The following is a 19,280-nucleotide window of genomic DNA, read 5'->3' as shown; positions in this document are numbered from 1 at the left end:
TTGGAATGTTTTACTGGTCAGCTGGTCAGCAGTCTATCAGACTCTAAATGTAAAAGTCCATCAAGTGCTTCTTGATATAATTGTTGATCCTGTAGTCCTTTGTAATTTTGAACCTGTGGTCAAATAGGTTTCTCCCAGAGTCACCTCGCTGGCTCATGACCCAGGGCAGGAAGGAGGAGGCACAAAAGGAGCTTTGGAGGGCAGCCAGGGTGAATAGGAGGACGGTCCCAGAAGATCAGCTGGACAAGGTCAGAAATCTAAAAATCTCTAATACATTTCTCTAAAGTGTACATTTTCTAAAACCCACTTTTTACTTTCTTAGCTAGAGATGGAGGGTACATCCGAAAGAAGGAACATGTTGGACATCTTCCGAATATCGGATTTGAGAAAACGTACCTTCTTAATGGGCTATAACTGGTGTGTGTTCTTTAATTGATTTAATTGTTCAAGACAGTGAATCACCACAGATGAGATACATCAATAATGTTTAACAATGATATGTAATAGCTACAGAGTTAACATTCTACAATTGCACCAATAATTATGTTTTAAGTATTAGTATTATGTTTTTCACAAAATATGATCCAGTTTCACTAAAATCAGTGGAATAGTTTAGGGTGTGTTACTTGGGTAAAGCGTTACGTATTTCTCACAGAAGAGACGTACAGGACGCAGAGTGGGAACAACAAAGACACTTTAACCTGATTGGCCAGTGTAGCAAAAATAATTTTTCTTTCCAACTCTGATTCCAGGTTTTCAACAAGTCTTCTATACTATGGACTGAGCCTGAATTAGCCTGAATATCTACCTCACACATTTTGTCTTTGGTGTCGTTGAAATTCCCGCACAGTTCAGCAGCTTGGCTGTAATTAAACATTTTGGGGGGAAAATAAGTCAAGTAGGCTTCCTGCTTTTTGGGGGTACTGCTTGCCTCGTGGTCCTTGCAGTCCCGGAAGGTACTGTATGTTGAATATAGTTTTAACATTTGTTCTAGAGGTTTTAACATACCATTATATATCTGATATATAATTTACTCATCAGATCTTCCTGTGGTGGTCACAGTCATAGCTGTACTTAGGAAATATTCTGCCACTTCCTCTTTCACCACAGCCTACATTTACTCTGCAGAATTATACCCTACTGTTTTAAGGTGATGTTTATTTTATACCCATGATGAATGATTCTATATACACTCATTCTGCTATTGCAAGTGGAAAAACGAGCCATTTTAAGGATTAACAATCAGCATGAGAGATATTAATTTTCCATTCTTGTAGGCAAAATGGTGTCAGTCTAAACTCAATGTGTGCTCGTGGCATCCTCGCTACACTGAGCAGGCTCCTGGAGGTCTACCATTACACCATCCTAGTGGTGATATATGGCATTGTCCCCCTTGTTGCTGGAGGTTTCTGTTTATTACTGCCTGAAACACGAAATGTTGAACTTCAAGATCACACTGAACTGAACTGAGTTGATAAAGCCTTTTAACACAGGACGTGGATTGAATTCATGAACTGAGCTGCATTAATCATCCTGAACTGCTGAGAAAGGATCCTATAACAAGGAAGATGGCACATGCAGTTTTCTTTTGTTATTAGGTAGGAATTGTGCGAACTCCATTATCTGAGCAGTAGTAGTAGTAATAATGCAAAACACTGATAAATACTTAAATGAGATACAAAGAGAAAATGGAAAATGCAAAGGTAAACTCCAATAGTATCAGAAAAAAATCCTGTCAAGCTTGGTGCGCTTCCTCACGCAGCATCAGTGTTTTTAAGGATAAAGACATTTGTGTATTATGGGTAAGTAATGGAACAATACAATAATCTTTCTTCTGTTTTTACTTTCAGAAAACCAGAAAATGGGCTTACAGGGAACTGACCTAAGTAGCTGAGCATGTCCTGTGTCGCTTTGTTGCAAGTTAAAATGAATAAATTAACCCAGTAAAACAAAACAAAACATATCAAAGAAATCTAAAAGATTAATTTTATTGCAATGTATTGTATAACAGGGAGTTTGCTGTTTAAAGTCAAAAGAATTTAAATGTTCATACACCATCATGTATTTCAATTAATATTATGATTAGACAAGCATTAAGTAATAAAATTAAAAAAAATGTCTGATACAGTCAAATGTACATTGTTATCTCACACTGGTTTTGCAGTTAATGTAGGCTACTTTTGGTCTGGCCCCACATTTTAGCAATTAAGTCATTCAGTCAAGGTCAATTACTTATTGTCATCCTGAGAATCGAATTAGAAACTCAATACTAGTGCTTGTATATTTAATTATCACTTGCAAGGTCAGCTAGGCTTGGATTTGGACATATGTGCCAAATAAGAATGAATAATATCATGAACAGTAGAATTAAAAAACAAGAACATTTCATCAAAATTAAAAGACAAGACATTATCTGTACAGTCCTGTAAAATTCACTCACTACAGTAATGTCCTGTAAAATCCTGAGGACACTAAGATGTGAAGTATCACTGAATTTCAGCACTGATTTTTCAAGGTTCAGCAGTACTACACAGTAGGAGTCTCTTTATTTTCATCCATCTGGACATAATTTTCATAATGCATTCTATCTTTGTATTTTATCATTATGTAATTATATAAAAGTTTGATAAAAAGAAAAAGGTGTACACTGGTATCCAGAATATTTGCAAAAAAAAAAAGTGTTTTCTCTTTTTTTTAATCACAGTAAAAAAATGATTTGAGTCGACAAATTAGGTTTATAAAACACATTTACTGAAATTTCTTGTAGTAATTATGAACCTAAAAAAAGAAGCTGAATGTAATTTAATTAAACAAGATAATTAAACCTGTCAGCAACTGTTACACTTTTCTTTTTTACAATGATCAAACTAATACACTGGGTCCCAAGTTATGATTTATGATTATCATTCTCAATCAGTATATGAGCACAATTTGGATAATTGGCAATTATTTGGAGCCTAAACCACGTCTTCATGAAGCTGAGGACAAAAAACAGAACACAGTTTTAACAGAGAGAAAGTTAATGAGTTATCGTGAGTATGACAAGAAAGAATACATAACAAGAATTGAGATAAGATAAGATAAGAGTTGCTTGCTGATACTCACTCTCACTGATTATTTATGCCTCTGACTCACTGGACTCCATGTCAGCAGTATTCCTAAGAAGCCATCGGTTCTTGTGTTGAGCATGTCCGAAGCCTTCGTCATAATTCCCCTTTCTTCTGAACAGTTGTTGGTAGTGAAATATGCAGTAGAGTTCCCCATATAGAGGTGCATAATTGTACATGCTACAAATAAGTACAGTTAGTCAGTTACATTTGAGGTAGTAAAGGTACTTTTGTTGGCATTTACAGTTGTCATGTGGCACATTTAGAGTTTACTAGGATTTACACATTTTATAATGAATCATGTATATTTAATTTTATTAAAAAAATTATTTTGATTCTGAATTTTGGAAATCATCTTTCAAAAGTGGTGATATTTCACATCACATTATCTGCCATGCCTTTTATTTGTCACTGCAGGAAAAGGTTGTGTGAAACGCATTGTAAGTCTATATAAATAACAGTCCCACCAGGATTTCGCTGGCCTTTTTTGAGATAGTTGTGGTCTAAAATGCCTGATGTTGCATGAGGTTTTAAAAAAAAATACCGTGAAAGTTGCGGTGCTTTTTAAATTTTTGTTGCGGGAGAAAGTGAAAGTTGCGATAACTTGCGATTCGACAGTCGCGCCGGGGCCAAGGGCAGAGGGCGCAGCGAGCACTAAAGTCCACGGCCCCTGACCCGCCGAGTTCAATCCCCTGGCAGACTGCGTGGAAGTTGCGGAAAAATCACGGTGAATTCACGGTGATTGACTGAAGTTGCATCGAAGTTGCAAATCGCAACATGGCGAATTCCTGGAGGGTCTGAAATAGGCTGTAGAAAACACAGTGTGCCTGTTACTTTAGAAGAACTTTGCATCATGTGTTGTTTTGGTGTTGTTAGCCTTAATATTGCTAGGCTAGCAAGTTTCTCCATTTATAAGAAACTGTAATAAAATACAGAAGTTCCCAGCTCTGTAAGACTTTCATGGAGGAAATGCTGTACATTAATTTATAAACTAAATGGAAACAACTGGAAAGTGTCCTCTGAGATGTTTAACTAGTAACAGGTAAGATTTATCCTCTGAGATGTTTAACTAGTAACAGGTAAGATTTATCCTATCTGACATAGCGTCAAACCTGTTTTTCACACGGGAAAATTACAGGACACATAACTCACCTAAGCACTGCTACAGTTAACTGAAGTGACATGTCCCAAGGAAAGGCCCTTTAACGGACCAGTGTGTATGATTTAGTGACATCTAGCGGTTTCAGCTATTTTCTTTCACCTTCTCTTCCATTAAAATGAGAAACTATGGTGGCTATGAAACATGAAAAATGTGAAATGGCTACTGTGGTGACATGGCGGACTCATTTCCTATGATAGGTAATCAATATAAAAGTTAAAAGTATTATTTGGTGGTGATAATGTGAAAAATGTTGACTACATTTGTTGGTTATATATTAATTATTAATAGTGATATTACATTTAAATTAAAATATTAGTTAACTATGGAATATTTGTTTTTATAAAAAGACTTTCTGCAAGGAATAGTCGGTCAGCTTACAATTATTATTATATTCAAATCAATACGTCACAGTGATCAACCAAGAAATCAATATTGGGAATCATTCATCAGTTTCTGGTGATTTCAGGTGATTAGATATAATATTTTAATATCTCACCTTAATTTCTTATTGCACTGTTTACAACAGAAGCAATTTTTGTGAAAAATGTGTTTGTTTACAGTAATTTTTTCCATCGGATAAACCGTCTTCGAACAGGCTGAACACGTCTCCTGACAAGCTGGTTGAAACTGATGAGAAGAATGAGACTAAGCTTGATCAAAACAAGACTGTTTGACACTTATATGCATAAAAAACAACAACAATCACAATCACAAATGAAAACCAATAACACTTATTTAATTCGAAATGCAAATCAAAAGCAGTTTTAAAGAATACAAGCTAAAAATAAATCCTCAAACTTCAAAAAGAAAATCTTGAACTATTAAAAACTTCTTATAAATAAACAAACAAACAAGCAGTATTAACCAACTTAACTCTTATTTGAAATTATGTACAAAACAACTTTGTCATTCAGTATATGAAAAACACTGCCAGCACTAATAGGTAACAAATTACATCTCTCTGTAAAATATTTAAGGTTTCTGATTAATCGGCAGCCGAACTTCTGGGTACTTGGTGACCTGATATTTAGCTGGACTGACCGCTGCCTGGCCTGTGGATGTTGTTGTTTCTGGATGACCAGTGAAAACAGTGGAAGTTTTGGAAGAGTAAAACCGATTTCCTAAATTATCAGTCCTCTCATAGTTCTCTGTGACTGTTTTGGGGCCCATAATACTGTTTCCCTCACGGTCCGTCTGCACCTCGAGTACACTGAGCTCTCGTTTAGGGTTAAGTTCGTTGTAAGAGGGTTGTTTCTGACCTCCTTTTCTGGGGTCCCCTTTTCTGTTTTGAGCAGGGCTGTTGCATGTCAGGGTTTTTGTTGTCCGGTATTTCTCCTCTGTCTTTGGGCTGTGCTGACATTTTGGACAGATTGCGGTCTCTGGTGGAAGCACCTCCGTTTTGTCCGTCTTTCTAGCTGCTGACTGGATGGAGATGAAGGCAGGTGAAGATGGAGGACTTAATCGTTTTGCAGAGCCTACTTCAGTGCTTGCATTCACCGGCAGAGCTGGATTTACTTGTGCTGTAGCAATTTCCTGGGTCGTTAAAGATTTTGTTTTGCTTGAGCCAATGCTAATTTTGCTAATATTACCCGGGGATGGGTATCCTTGTACTGTCCCTAATGACTCTTTAAATAGGCATGATAAACCAGCAATATCTGACTCAGATTTTAAAGTAGAGACAGAATAAAGAGCCTTCTTTATGGCTCCCTCTATGTCCATGAGTCTGGCTAAAGTCTGTTCTTTTAGTTCGATGATTTCCTCACTGGCTCGTGCAAGATCTCCAAAAACATGTGCCATTGAGGCTTTGCTTTCAGCGCTGTCTCTCGGCATCCTCTCCTCTTTGTTTTCTACTTTTACCTTTTTTTGTTCCGTTCTGTCTGAGCTGACAACCCAGTCTGGGACGTTTTCAAATACTCCCCTCAGAGACCTTACATCAACCTCGCTCGTGTCCTGTTCAATTTCTTCAACTCGACTGAGAATGCTCTTCAGTTCTTCCTGCTTTCGCAAGTTGTCAAAAATCTCCATGGCTGCTGTTATGTTCCCTCTCATGATCTCATCCATGTGAACTGACAGACGCTGCCGGTGTTCATCCTCTGTCTCAGTTCGTCCCTTCTTTCCCCTCAACTCAACTTTGCTTTCTTGTTTCATCTCTTTCTTGTGCTTGTCTTTGCTGTCAGCAGTTTGTCCACAGGTGTTTGGGTCATTGCATGATGGACCAGTTCGACTTTGTTGTGGTTCCTCAACCATATCTGGGAAATTTGAAGAATTATTACACATCTGTTTTGTGTTTTTGTTGTCAGGCTGGGAAATCTTTACTCTTTTTGGCTTCACAGGTGCATTCTTCACTGGAAATGTCTTTTTACCTCCAAATTTTGCAAACGCTTCTTTAAAATCTACATGGCTTTCATCTGTTTCATTCATGTTCTCTTTGACTGGGAAATTCTCCGGGGTTTTCTCATCCACTGTGACATTTTTCTCCTGTTGTCGATCAGTAATATTCTTATTTGTATTATCACTTTCCAAGGTGACAACTGAACCTTGGACTTGATGTTTTACTTCAACTTTCTGAGTCATTGGTATAGCTTTATCCAAAAGCTCATTTCCTTGAAGATCCACTGAAGTTGGTCCTGAGAATGCACCACTGTTAACTATGAAAAGGTCTTGCTTATGTTCATACATACATGCTTGAGAAGGTGTTTCTACGGATCTGACAGGATTTTTTGCATCGGTTGATTGAAGGTCTCTTTGTTTAACTTTCAAATGCTCAGGTTTAGGCTGGATGGCTGGTTTTGGACCAGCAGGCTTTTGGCTTTCCTCAGAAACAGCGCTTGTATTTGGTTTATGTAAGATTTTGCTTTGGCTTGAGAGCTCTACATCGTCTGTAGCCACTTGTTCTTTGGAGATCTCTTCTTTCAGTGGTGCTTGAGTTGATTTAGGTTCAGTCAAAAGGCAAAAACCATCCTTAATAGGCTTTTGAACAGGTTCTGCATCCACATTTTGTAATGTTTCTTTGTGAGGTTTCAAAGAGTTTCTGTATATCATAGCTGCTCTAAAATCTCCTCTACTGACATTAATATTGGATCTCTCTAGGGAATTTAAAGCTGCTTGAAGCTTACCCTGAAAAACAACCTCCTCATCCTCTTGCTGTGCAGCTGTTATTTCTGAATTATGTACAGTCACCATAGCAGATTTCTGGACCACTTCTGTGTGTTTTTGTCCCATTTTGCTACATGTCTCAGTTTGTACTTCTGCAGAATAAGTTTCATTGTGGCATGTTTCTGTATTCTCATGTTGGAAGTCTGTTTTATGTTCTGAGCTTATCTCGGAGGCTGAAAGTTCAATTCCCCATGGCTCTGTTTGGTCCTTATTTCCTTGTGAGTGTTTGACATTATCTGCTGTAACTGAGAAAGCAGGCTCCTTGGAATATTGTTGAACAGGGAATTTTTCATGTGATGATTGATGCAAAGATTTGGCTTCAGTTGTGGCCTGTTGGAGGCTATGTATTGCAGTTTGGAGGTGAGAAATCTCATCATCGTCATCTACCACATCAATTAATTCAGCCTGGTGGACCCTGCCATCGTCCTGTGTCTTGAGAAGTAGGTTTGATCCCTGTGGTGCAACTGTGGAGTTAGAAGCTTCTTCTTGTGTTTGGGCACCACACTCCCTAAAAGTATCCTTTATTTGCCCATGGGAGTATATACCAACATTGCATTCTGTGGACGACTGGCTCTTTGGCACATTTTGATCTGAAGATGTACAAGAAATGGTGGTAGATGGGACAAGATTTTCCCATACATTTTGCTTTGGTTGGATTGGCCTTTGATCTCCAGAGAACATGTTTTTCAGTTTCTTAACATCCACTGGGATCCATTCAGAAGTACTCTCCTCTGCCTGATCATGATGAAACTCTATGCCTTGTCCAGCCACATTTTGGTTAGGAGAGTGTTCTTGTTCTTGCACTGTTGGCTCAGCCTGAAGAGTTTTTAAATACTCCAAATCTCCCTTCTCAATACAACTTTTGAACAGTTTTACATTACCCTTTTCTGTGATTTTACCATCGTCCTGTGTCTCAAGAAATAGGTGTAATCCTTGTGGTGCAACTGCAGAGTTAGCAGCTTCTTCATGTGTTTGGGCACCACACTCCCTAGGGGTATCCTTTATTTGCCCGTGGGAGTATATACCAACATTGCAATCGGTGGACGACTGGCTCTTTGGCACATTTTGATCTGAAGATGTACAAGAAATGGTGGTAGATGGGATACGATTTTCCCATATGTTTTGCTTTGGTTGGATTGGCCTTTGATCTCCAGAGAACATGTTTTTCAGTTTCTTAACATCCACTGGGATCCATTCTGAAGTACTATTCTCTGCCTGATCATGATGAAACTCTATGCCTTGTCCAGCCACATTTTGATTAGGAGAGAGTTCTTGTTCTTGCACTGTTGGCTCAGCCTGAAGAGTTTTTAAATACTCCAAATCTCCCTTTTCAATACAACTCTTAAACAGTTTTACATTCCCTTTTTCTGTGATTTCACCACCGTCCTGTGTTTCATGAAGTAGTTTTAATCCCTGTGGTGTAACTGTAGAGTTAGCAGCTTCTTCGTGTGTTTGGGCACCACACTCCCTAGGGGTATCCTTTATTTGCCCATGGGAGTATATGCCAACATTGCATTCTGTGGACGACTGGCTCTTTGGCACATTTTGATCTGAAGATGTACAAGAAATAGTGGTAAATGAGGCAAGATTTTCCCATACGTTTTGCTTTGGTTGGATTGGCCTTTGATCTCCAGAGAACATGTTTTTCAGTTTCTTAACATCCACTGGGATCCATTCAGAAGTACTATCCTCTGCCTGATCATGATGAAACTCTATGCTTTGTCCAGCCACATTTTGGTTAGGAGAGTGTTCTTGTTCTTGCACTGTTGGCTCAGCCTGAAGAGTTTTCAAATACTCCAAATCTCCCTTCTCAATACAACTTTTGAACAGTTTTACATTACCCTTTTCTGTGATTTTACCATCGTCCTGTGTCTCAAGAAATAGGTTTAATCCTTGTGGTGCAACTGCAGAGTTAGAAGCTTCTTCATGTGTTTGGGCACCACACTCCCTAGGGGTATCCTTTATTTGCCCATGGGAGTATATACCAACATTGCAATCGGTGGACGACTGGCTCTTTGGCACATTTTGATCTGTGGATGTACAAGAAATGGTGGTAGATGGGATACGATTTTCCCATATGTTTTGCTTTGGTTGGATTGGCCTTTGATCTCCAGAGAACATGTTTTTCAGTTTCTTAACATCCACTGGGATCCATTCTGAAGTACTATTCTCTGCCTGATCATGATGAAACTCTATGCCTTGTCCAGCCACATTTTGATTAGGAGAGAGTTCTTGTTCTTGCACTGTTGGCTCAGCCTGAAGAGTTTTTAAATACTCCAAATCTCCCTTCTCAATACAACTCTTAAACAGTTTTACATTCCCTTTTTCTGTGATTTCACCACCGTCCTGTGTTTCATGAAGTAGTTTTAATCCCTGTGGTGTAACTGTAGAGTTAGCAGCTTCTTCGTGTGTTTGGGCACCACACTCCCTAAGGGTATCCTTTATTTGCCCATGGGAGTATATACCAACATTGCATTCTGTGGACGATTGGCTCTTTGGCACATTTTGATCTGAAGATGTACAAGAAATAGTGGTAAATGAGGCAAGATTTTCCCATACGTTTTGCTTTGGTTGGATTGGCCTTTGATCTCCAGAGAACATGTTTTTCAGTTTCTTAACATCCACTGGGATCCATTCAGAAGTACTCTCCTCTGTCTGATCATGATGAAGCTCTACACCTTGTCCAGCCACGTTTTGGTTAGGAGAGTGTTCTTGTTCTTGCACTGTTGACTCAGCCTGAAGAGTTTTCAAATACTCCAAATCTCCCTTTTCAATACAACTCTTGAACAGTTTTACATTCCCGATTTCTGTGATTTCAGGCCTTATTGATCCTTGGAAGATGTGGTCTTTAGAAGTTTCTCGAAGGCAGCTTATGGTTGATTCAATAGCACCTTTTCTTAGTTCTTGATTGGATGTCTTACTCACATCACATCTTTCTGGCTGTGGTTCATCATACTCTGTACCTTGTGGAGGACAGTAACTTTTCACATCTTCTTCATCAAAGTAATTATAGAGGGAGTAAACAATGACTTCAGCACATCTATCCACATCCTCCTGGATTATTACTCCCTTCCTCAGAGAGTTATCTTGATTGAGAATATCCTCAACAACCTGAACCACATTGGCAGTTTTAAACTCTGTGTCTTGGTTGGAGGTGAAATGATGCTGGTGCACGGGTACATTCACCAACATAGCCTCCATACTTCCTTTACTATCCTCCTTTAGGTAAATGAGCTGAGGCTTTAGGTTTGCACGTGGTAGCAACTGGACTATGAAGTTTTGTGCCCCACCTTCAGCAACCTCATCATATTTTATCTCAGGCCCATCCTCTGATAGTGTGAATTTAGCCTTTTTAGCTATCATTGTCTCATTCACCTCAATAATTGAGCCACCTGAACGGATGGCATTGACGTGATGAAGGGAATTCAGCGTGTCCTTGATGTTCTCCACCATCGTCTCAACTTCGTCCTTGTTTTGATGCCTAATTTTGTCAAAGGGCATTGATTCAAACAAATGGGTTCTGTTTTTCACATTAGCTATTGGATAGTCCTGAGCTTCCCCGATGTCTCCTGCTGGGCTTTGGGATTTTGATGTCTGCACAAAGGAATGCTCTCTTTCTATGTTTGTTGGGATAAAGGGGTTGTTTTTGGAGAGAGATGCGCTTGTTTTGATTATTTCCCCCATTTCTTCTGGATCAGGAAGGCTTGTAGGTTGGTCCTCAAAGACTGTTTCACCAGTAGAAACCTCTTCCCAATCAGAAAACTTATGGTCAGTGCTTTGACCAATGACATGAACACAAGACCCTTGTTTTGGGGGCTGATCTGTCAAATCAAGACTTTTGGTATAAGCATTGCTTTTGTTGTCGCTGTGTGGATTTTCTTTTCCACTCTCCTGTTTTCGTTTTTGGACTGCCCCTTTCTCATCCCCAGAAATAGACACTTTGCCCTGAAACGTATTATCTGGATTTCGTCTGGATGTGTTCACAGACTGACTCTCAAACATCCTTCTGGTAGCCTGAACATCTATTTTTGCCATCTCCTCCTCACACCCTCTGTTATGATCTGGACTGTAGCTAAGCATTTTGTCGTCCTCTAGGATTCCTTTAACACTACATGGCCTCCCTTCATGCTCCTCAAATACAGCTGATGTTTTACTGACATCGCCTCTTTCCACTGTTCCCTCTGCCATGTGTCTCTTGGGAGTGTATGAAGAAACTTTATCACTCAAGGCACAGTTCTCAAATATCAAGCGTCTTGAAAGGACCTCTCCCTCGTATCCAGTTTCACCAGTTGTCACCCCACTCTCTGAGCTCAAAACCTCAGCAAGCTCCTCATCCACAACATCATCCAACATCTTCAGCTCTGGGTGAGTGTGCTTCAGGAGCCTTTTCAGCTCACATTTCTGCCGCTGTTGGTATAACTTTTCTTTGGAGAGTTGGGAGGGCATGGATTGTTGTAAATGTGCCCCAGAGATATCTTCTGGCTCAGGCTGATGTCTGGTTGAGGGAGGTGGTTGGAGGTCATCTTTCCTCTGTTGTAAGTTTTCGTCCATCTTAGAACAACAAAGTAACGTTCTCATCACTGAGTCCTTTGTAACAGAAATGAGCTATTCAGTGAAAACCATGCTCCTGACTGTGCAGACATGCTTAAAGCAATGAGAGGGTACCTTTATCATGCCAGCTGATTTTCTTTTTGCATGCCAGGGGTCAGTGGGTTAGCTGAGTTCCAAAGCAACCAAATCCAGCAAATGCAAATCCACAGTGATAAATAAAATAAAATGTAGTATTGATGTCATCCAGCATCTGTTTCCTTCTTTTGAAGGAAACTCTCACGAAAAGCAAATTCTTAAAATATATGATATTGTGACAATGTAAATGTAATGCATACCACTATACAGCAAATGCTTGGTAAAATTCTTCCTTACCTTGGTTAGCTTGGCTCTTTTCCCAGATTCAGATGACTGATCTTGTGCCTGGATGGAAAGAGCAACTATTTCAGGTCATATTTCAAGTACGTGGCTGCCACCCTAGTTGTGACATTGGTTGCCTGGATAAGTAAACTCGTAAAACAGTAAAACAAACTGAAGCAAAAACATTTCCTGAGATAGCGTTGTACTTAAATTATAAGATGTAACCGCTCAAATGCATTTATAGTAGTCATAATCCACTCCTGGTTTTTCATTCCTCCTGCCAGTACTTTTCCATTCACCTGCCAGCCACACCAACCTGATCAGTGGAACCACTTTCACCTGTGTTCCCTCACCTGATTTAAACCCACTCCTTTCACTCTGTCTCTGCCAGATTGTCTTCAGCTCTTGCGCATTTATCTTCGAATTGCTTCCCCGGTTTCGACCCTGCCTGTCCCTGACCAGTCTTTGTCGTCCCTGCCCAGGTAACTTGACCAGCCTTCCGTCCCTGACTTCTCTGCCTACTCGCCCCTTGTCTGTCTCCTGGTTGCTTGGATTCCCTCTCCGGAGGTTTCTGCTGGAGAGTTGGACTGTTTTGGCTGGCTCTGTTGAAAACTGGCTCTGTTGGAGACTATTTCCTGAGCACCTGCTGTGGATTTTTGCGACCCTGTTTGGCCAACAAACTGTTGAACTGTTCCAACACTGGTCTCAGTCTGTGCTGTTCTTGGGTCCAACCTCACACCCATTACAATAGTTAACTCTCTTCACCATGGTTTCAAACATTTATCTTGCATAAAAGCACAACATCTTTACGATCATACTATTGAGATAGAACTGAACAAATCCAGGACTGAAAAGAGATTGAAGAGAATAATGAGTAGATGGATGTTTACCGGTTTTAAATGACTGTGTGTTGATTCCTGTGGTGCCACCTTTGATAGATAGAGAGCAGACATAGCTTTGACTGAGCCACCTAATTTCTCCCTGGTTTGGATGAAGGAGCTGTCTCTGAAATCCGCAAATGACCTCCTCTTTTCATCTGCAGAGACATCAGACATGGCAGCTTTAATTTATTGAATTTCTTTATGAAATAAGTTTATGTGGCCTAATCAGAGCTCTCTGAGACGTGGTCTTGTCTCTTTTTGTTTACTGGTTATTTTTAGCTGTCATAAAGGCAGCTGGTGTCAAAACACCATCATGTGACCGGGCCAAAATTTTAACAGAATTAAACAAGCGACTCATTCGACGAACATGCAGGTGACTTCTATGTTCATATCCATGTCACTAAACTGCATGTTAATAGTTAGGAATTTTGGGTAACAGCTGCTATGTGGTGGAGTTATAAATGTACCACTTATGGTGGAGAGGGATAGATACCTGACTCCACTGACACAGATACTGAGAGTTAAAAGGACAGTGCAGCTACAGTTGACTAAGCACAGAAGGACAAAAGTAAACACGCATATGTTTCAAAAATGTTAGATGGAAAATCAATAGTCCACTTGCATCTGGAGCACATGGAAAAACAAACACTCTGATGTTAGTATAAGTAAGAACTCTAGCAATTAAAATAGGTCAACCTCTAGTGATATTAAAGTCTCAACACCCTGATATTTTATAAGTCAAAGGTATTTTTAGTTCCACTAATTTACTATGTATATATTAAGCTTTATGGGTTTAAAGAATTAGGCAAGTTTTCAAGAGACTGTGCCCTATAAAATGTCATTAAGACTCAGCACACTGAGATTAGTTTCTGGTTGCCTCATTTGATCAAAATACTAATCTGTACTCACAGAGAATGAACAGCTCCTATTTCCTTCTGACTTTCTTGTCTTCTTATTCTCTTTAAATCGTTATGAATGTGTTTAGGTCTGATCTCCTCTTGGTTTCTGCCTTGTAGTGGTGCCTCTGCCACTCTCCGTCGCCTCCTGTCTCTTTCCCATTCCTGCCCTAGTGACAGCTGACCCCTTCACCCTCCTGTACTTATTCAGGACTTGTAGCCTGTCGGCTATTTCCGTCCTGTTCTGGAGTGGCCTACTATGCCCCACACCAGGTTGAGTCAATCATGGTTTCTTGCACAGTCACTGTGCTGTTGTTCATCTCCATTTCACCTCTTCCTTTCATTTGACCTGAGTCATAGACTCACAGAGGGATTTCCAGGCAATGTTTTCAGTTGCATGAGAATTTAGACACTGAACTGAGCTATGTGGAATGTTAAACATGGGAATACTTTATTATATAGCTTGGTAAAATTCCCTAAAAATTTCTTTTCCTTTTTTTTAAAGAGATTTATGCAATTTGGTACTGATTTATACTCCATTTGTATGCAAATAATTGTTAATTTATTAATAATTATCCCTACTTTGAAACTTTCATTTTCTTATGTGTTGACTTGAATTCATGCCTGGAGAGAAATTTCACGGTTTTGCCTGCTGTGCACTGGCTAAAAGACTCTCTACTAATTGCAATGAATGAATTAATACTAATTGAACACTGTCTCTGTGTTCTGTTTAATTCATAATTCCAATTTCCTGGAAAATTATTAGGAAATTAAAGTTAGATTTGTGTCACTCTTGGTCAGTCTTGTCTTTGTTAACCCATGCACAGCACTTTAAACAATGACTTGGCACCGTAGTATCTGAATTTTTATTGCAAAGAAAGGTCTGGAGCAACTCAAAGGCCCTTGATCGGGATCTGTAGTCTACAGTTCAGTATCTGATCTTTGTCTTATCAACTGGCCATTTCGTGGAAGTCTATATACAGTATGTAAATAATTGTTAGATTATTTTATGATTGCCATGTGTAGTTTATGGCTTCCTATGATTTTTATTGTGTCTTTATTATTTATTATGTCTGACTCTCACTGAACTGGTACTACTTAATAAAATAATTTCCCAGCTTTATTGGGCAGTAGGTATAGATAAATAGGAATACATAGCTGTCAAGGTTGGCAGTTCATCACAGAGCACACTCTGATGAATGCTTTCTGGTACTCACCAGCTTGAGAGGCTGCAAGTTTTTCAAAATCAATACCCCCTATTGTTTTTCTCCTCACTATCTGGGTCTGATTCACCACCTAGAGAAAGAAATGATGAGCTGTCACTGCTACTTAGTAGACCTTCATGATCGATTAGATAAAAACTTGATGGTTTCAAGTTCAAGTTAACTTCCATCAGTCCCAAAACAGTCGACAGCAACAACAATAAAAGACAATTAAATGTAAGTTGAATATGAGTCACTTGTTTACATGAGTAATATTTGTAAAAACACAAGTACACGTAAGGGTCAGTCAAGAAACACTAATAACAGTAATTGTTTTTACCTTTCGAGTCACGTGGTCATCTTTCACATCATTAACTAGAGCATCTGAAGGAATCTGGGTCTTCGGTTTCTCTGCAGGCTTCTTTACCTCTTTGAACTCTCCATTCATCTCCGGCTTGATGTCTGCTGCCTTGTACGTTGACGGGAAACGTACATCTCTGAAACTGTGCCTCGCCTTCGTTTGTGTGGCTCCATTTGCCTCAAACAGAGCCTTCAGTGACTCGATGGACCCAGCGCTGTTTTGGAGGTTCCCCATTGACTTACTGCGGGTCAAATTGGTCTTTGCTCTAGACAGTTCCCTCTCGTTGTTTCTCCACAACAGATCTTCCAGATGAGTCTCTTTACTCTCCAGTAGAGATGGAGTTATCTAACAGTGGTGCACACAGAAATAAGCAAAATGCAGCTTTATTGATTATGTTTCCCACGTTGAAGATGTTTGTGAGCAGCACAAAAATGTCATGTGAAGACGGATGTTACCTCTTTTAAGACCCGATTTTGCTTTGCTTCACTGTTATTTCCAGACATTTCTTGAATAGATGTATTCACCTCCACTGTAGTTTGATACCTATTACATAAACAACAAGCTATATTAATCTACTAACAATCAAGGTTTGTCACAATATTGGTCTTCTAACTAAAATCAATCGAGTTGAGCTGTTATTTTAAAGTACCCTTTGCCATCTATAGACTTATCATTAATTTTACTTTAATCTTATGCTGGTTTTAGAAGGTTATAGAGGCTTGGACTGTGATTAGTTAGTTAGATTGTACAACTTTTACCTGGTAACTAGTCGGGACACGGATGTTGTCTTGTCCCGCTGCCCTGCCTCTGTCCAGGTGGGCTGGTCACATGACGAGGGGACGCTTCTCAGTGACTGGACACGCCTCAAGTTGCTCTTCCACTCCATGGCCAATCACGTCACAGCAGCACACAGTTAGCAAATAACTATATCACCTAATACATGACAGATAATCAACACTCAGTAATGCAGTACATTTTCTCCGTAGAGGATCAACAATCCCTGAATGTCACAATCTGTTAATTCTTTAAACCCAGCGATGCATAGGGTTTTAACCATCATCCTAACACTAACAGTGAGCATTTTATCTCCTCGTAAAGCTAAATATATTTCCACTAACTGGTAGAAATTGAAGATTATAACATCAATAATGCATAGCTCTTAATGAATGAGATGTTGCAAGGATTTTGAGGAAGTAATGCAATTTAACAGCAATACAAAAGAGTGCACCGATTACTCAATAACCAATATAAATAGTGTTGTTTCCTGAAAACAAGATTTTGGACTATAGAAAAGAAACTTTGAGTAAAAATTGTTACCTGACAGATGTCAGACAGCGTCCGTTCCCTGTGACAACCAGAAACCCTTCGACAGCATCACAAGACTCGCACAGGATGTGCAGCGTTTGTGAGCAAAGTCCTCTTTCTTCCTCATTACCACACTGTGTAAAATTATATGATGATATAAATGCATCTGCAGCATTCACCTGAAACACAGATTCTGATGTTAATTCAGAAATAATTTCTTCAACTCTTACTCTCTTGTCATTATTGTGCGTTATTTCAGGAGAATCCATAAGGTTTGATGTCAGGTCAGACTTCCAAAGCTCGGATGTAATGACTTGATCTTTGAGCAGCAGCATGCCATCCATTAAGGTAAAATGAGATTATCTGTATTGATCCTGAGGGAAACCCATTAGAGCAGCAAAGAGCATGACGGAGACAAAGAAGAACAAATAGAAGAGATTTAAAAATGAGAGAATTATGATAATATGCAGCTCTGTTCCTTTGAGAGCATTTTGTAAGGGTTGAGTTTTGAGAGGTACTGATTAACAGAGACTCTTGGGTTACAGATTTACAAATCTCCAATGCCATATAAGAGCATGTGAGCACTGTTAATGTACAATACTACCTACCCACACTCGACAGTGTGTTGTTTCATATTTTATTAGGAGAATTTCTAACTCCTAAACATTTAGAGTATGAAATTATTTGTCAAAATCAGGTAAAACTAATTTTTTTAATTAACCTCTATCTCTCTGCTAGGGGTGCAGAGAGCTCAGGGTGGCCTCAGCGTGTCATCGAGCCACCCTTTAAGGACCGCCCACAAAATCCTGGACTGAAAACTGGTGAACAACAAAGTCTTTTCACATGTTTTCAGCAACTATTTTCCAACATATTTAATGCATTTTGAAAGAAATATTAGAATAGCCTTTACACAGTCTTTAAGAAATGGTTCAACCATACAAACAGAGTTAATAGAAAAGATGCCTTATGTGTTGGCTTGTAGTGTTTGCAGTCTTCCAAAATTCCCAAATAGTGTTTATACCTTAACCGTCAAGCATTGTGCTTATTGAAGACAGAACAATGTCTACATTTGGGTGCATTTCGAATTTTAAGGAAATAACACTGAAATAGGTTTGTATGATAAATGTTGCTAGCTTAGGCACCAAGCAGCACCTCTATAGGGGCTCTAGTGATTGAGTGTGTTGCTCAAGAACACTCCAGGTGGGTGGGGTAGTGGTGTGGTGGTGCGGGTTGTTGTTTCTTTGTGTCTACTGACTACAAATCAGCACCACTAGATCAGGCAGGATCAGTCTAAGATAGTAGATGGAGGGGAGCACATGGTTCCTACCTTTTAAAAACCACCAACTACAAGTCAAGAAATGCAAGTTTTTGTGTCAAGAACACCACACCACCTACAGAAATGGCTGGAGTTTGGACAGTCACTACAGTCTCAGTTTTGTGCTCATGGTAGGGATAGATTTTTACATTTGTAGAACACTTAATAATAAATCATCGCTACTAGAAACAAACTAATGACCTGAAACAAAGGGTAAATCTGGCACACTCTGTTTGGAAATGTTTGAAATTGCTTGACCACAAAATTTGAAGATCCAAAATGTCATGGTTAGTGCAACCCTCTTTTAAGTCTGTGCCCCACTTTGAACGCCCCATTTAAAATAGCACCACTGCAATTAAACAATTATTTTTTACTACTTCTTTTAAAGGTTCCTAAATTAGATTAGAGCTGGCTGAGGTTCAGAACTCCTAGACAGCAAGTGAGGAGACAAGTGTTGTGGAAGTTCGTCTCCACCCAGGAATTCCAAGACCTGCTGACCCTCAGGGATCAAGTAAAAGCAGCAGGAAGCTCTGCTTTCTCCTGACTTCGCTGACTACACCGACCCCAACCAGACACCCCCGACACATGCTGCAGCAAACCTGCATCAGCTAAAAAAATGTGTACAGGGAGTGAATTATGAAATGCAGTTTGTTAAAACAACTTGAATAAACATCATAGCGCTTTATGAGCCACATACCAGTGCTGTAATTATTACTTTGTGTCTAGTTGGCACTGTATAGTATAATCACAATGCGTATGTACACAAAGGAGCTTTTTTTCTTACATAAAATGATGGGCGGTTTTGATGATAATGCTGTAGTGACATATTTTTACTACAGTAAATCCATAGAGGTCTGGAAAAGGTTCATTGCATTGTCACGAAGGCTAAAAACTAAAAGAAAATTTGAGTTTTTAAAAAAAGATTTAACAGGTTGTCACAAAATCAATTGTACACCCCATAAAACTATAAACTTAAAGCTTTACAAG

General features: G+C 39.3%; 2 protein-coding genes across 2 annotated transcripts; both read right to left on the bottom strand.

Annotated features, from left to right (window-relative positions):
* Window positions 1–8,413: 8,413 nt before the first annotated feature.
* Window positions 8,414–14,448, bottom strand: LOC104937149 (xin actin-binding repeat-containing protein 1). The gene is made up of 6 exons (XM_027274416.1): window positions 14,124–14,448; window positions 13,224–13,369; window positions 12,349–12,396; window positions 9,505–11,976; window positions 8,915–9,024; window positions 8,414–8,495 (listed from the first exon to the last, which is right to left on the bottom strand). The coding sequence occupies exons 2-6, from the start codon at window positions 13,284–13,286 to the stop codon at window positions 8,414–8,416; spliced, it is 2,775 nt and encodes a 924-aa protein (XP_027130217.1). The 5' UTR covers window positions 13,287–13,369; window positions 14,124–14,448.
* An 823-nt stretch (window positions 14,449–15,271) lies between these two features.
* Window positions 15,272–16,566, bottom strand: LOC113744515 (uncharacterized). Its single transcript, XM_027274415.1, has 4 exons — window positions 16,432–16,566; window positions 16,129–16,216; window positions 15,653–16,018; window positions 15,272–15,406 (listed from the first exon to the last, which is right to left on the bottom strand). The coding sequence occupies exons 1-4, from the start codon at window positions 16,557–16,559 to the stop codon at window positions 15,272–15,274; spliced, it is 717 nt and encodes a 238-aa protein (XP_027130216.1). The 5' UTR covers window positions 16,560–16,566.
* Window positions 16,567–19,280: the final 2,714 nt, after the last annotated feature.

Source organism: Larimichthys crocea, chromosome XXIII (genome assembly GCF_000972845.2).
Source record: "Larimichthys crocea isolate SSNF chromosome XXIII, L_crocea_2.0, whole genome shotgun sequence".
NCBI lineage: Eukaryota > Metazoa > Chordata > Actinopteri > Sciaenidae > Larimichthys > Larimichthys crocea.
This window is presented reverse-complemented; position numbering and strand designations above follow the sequence as displayed.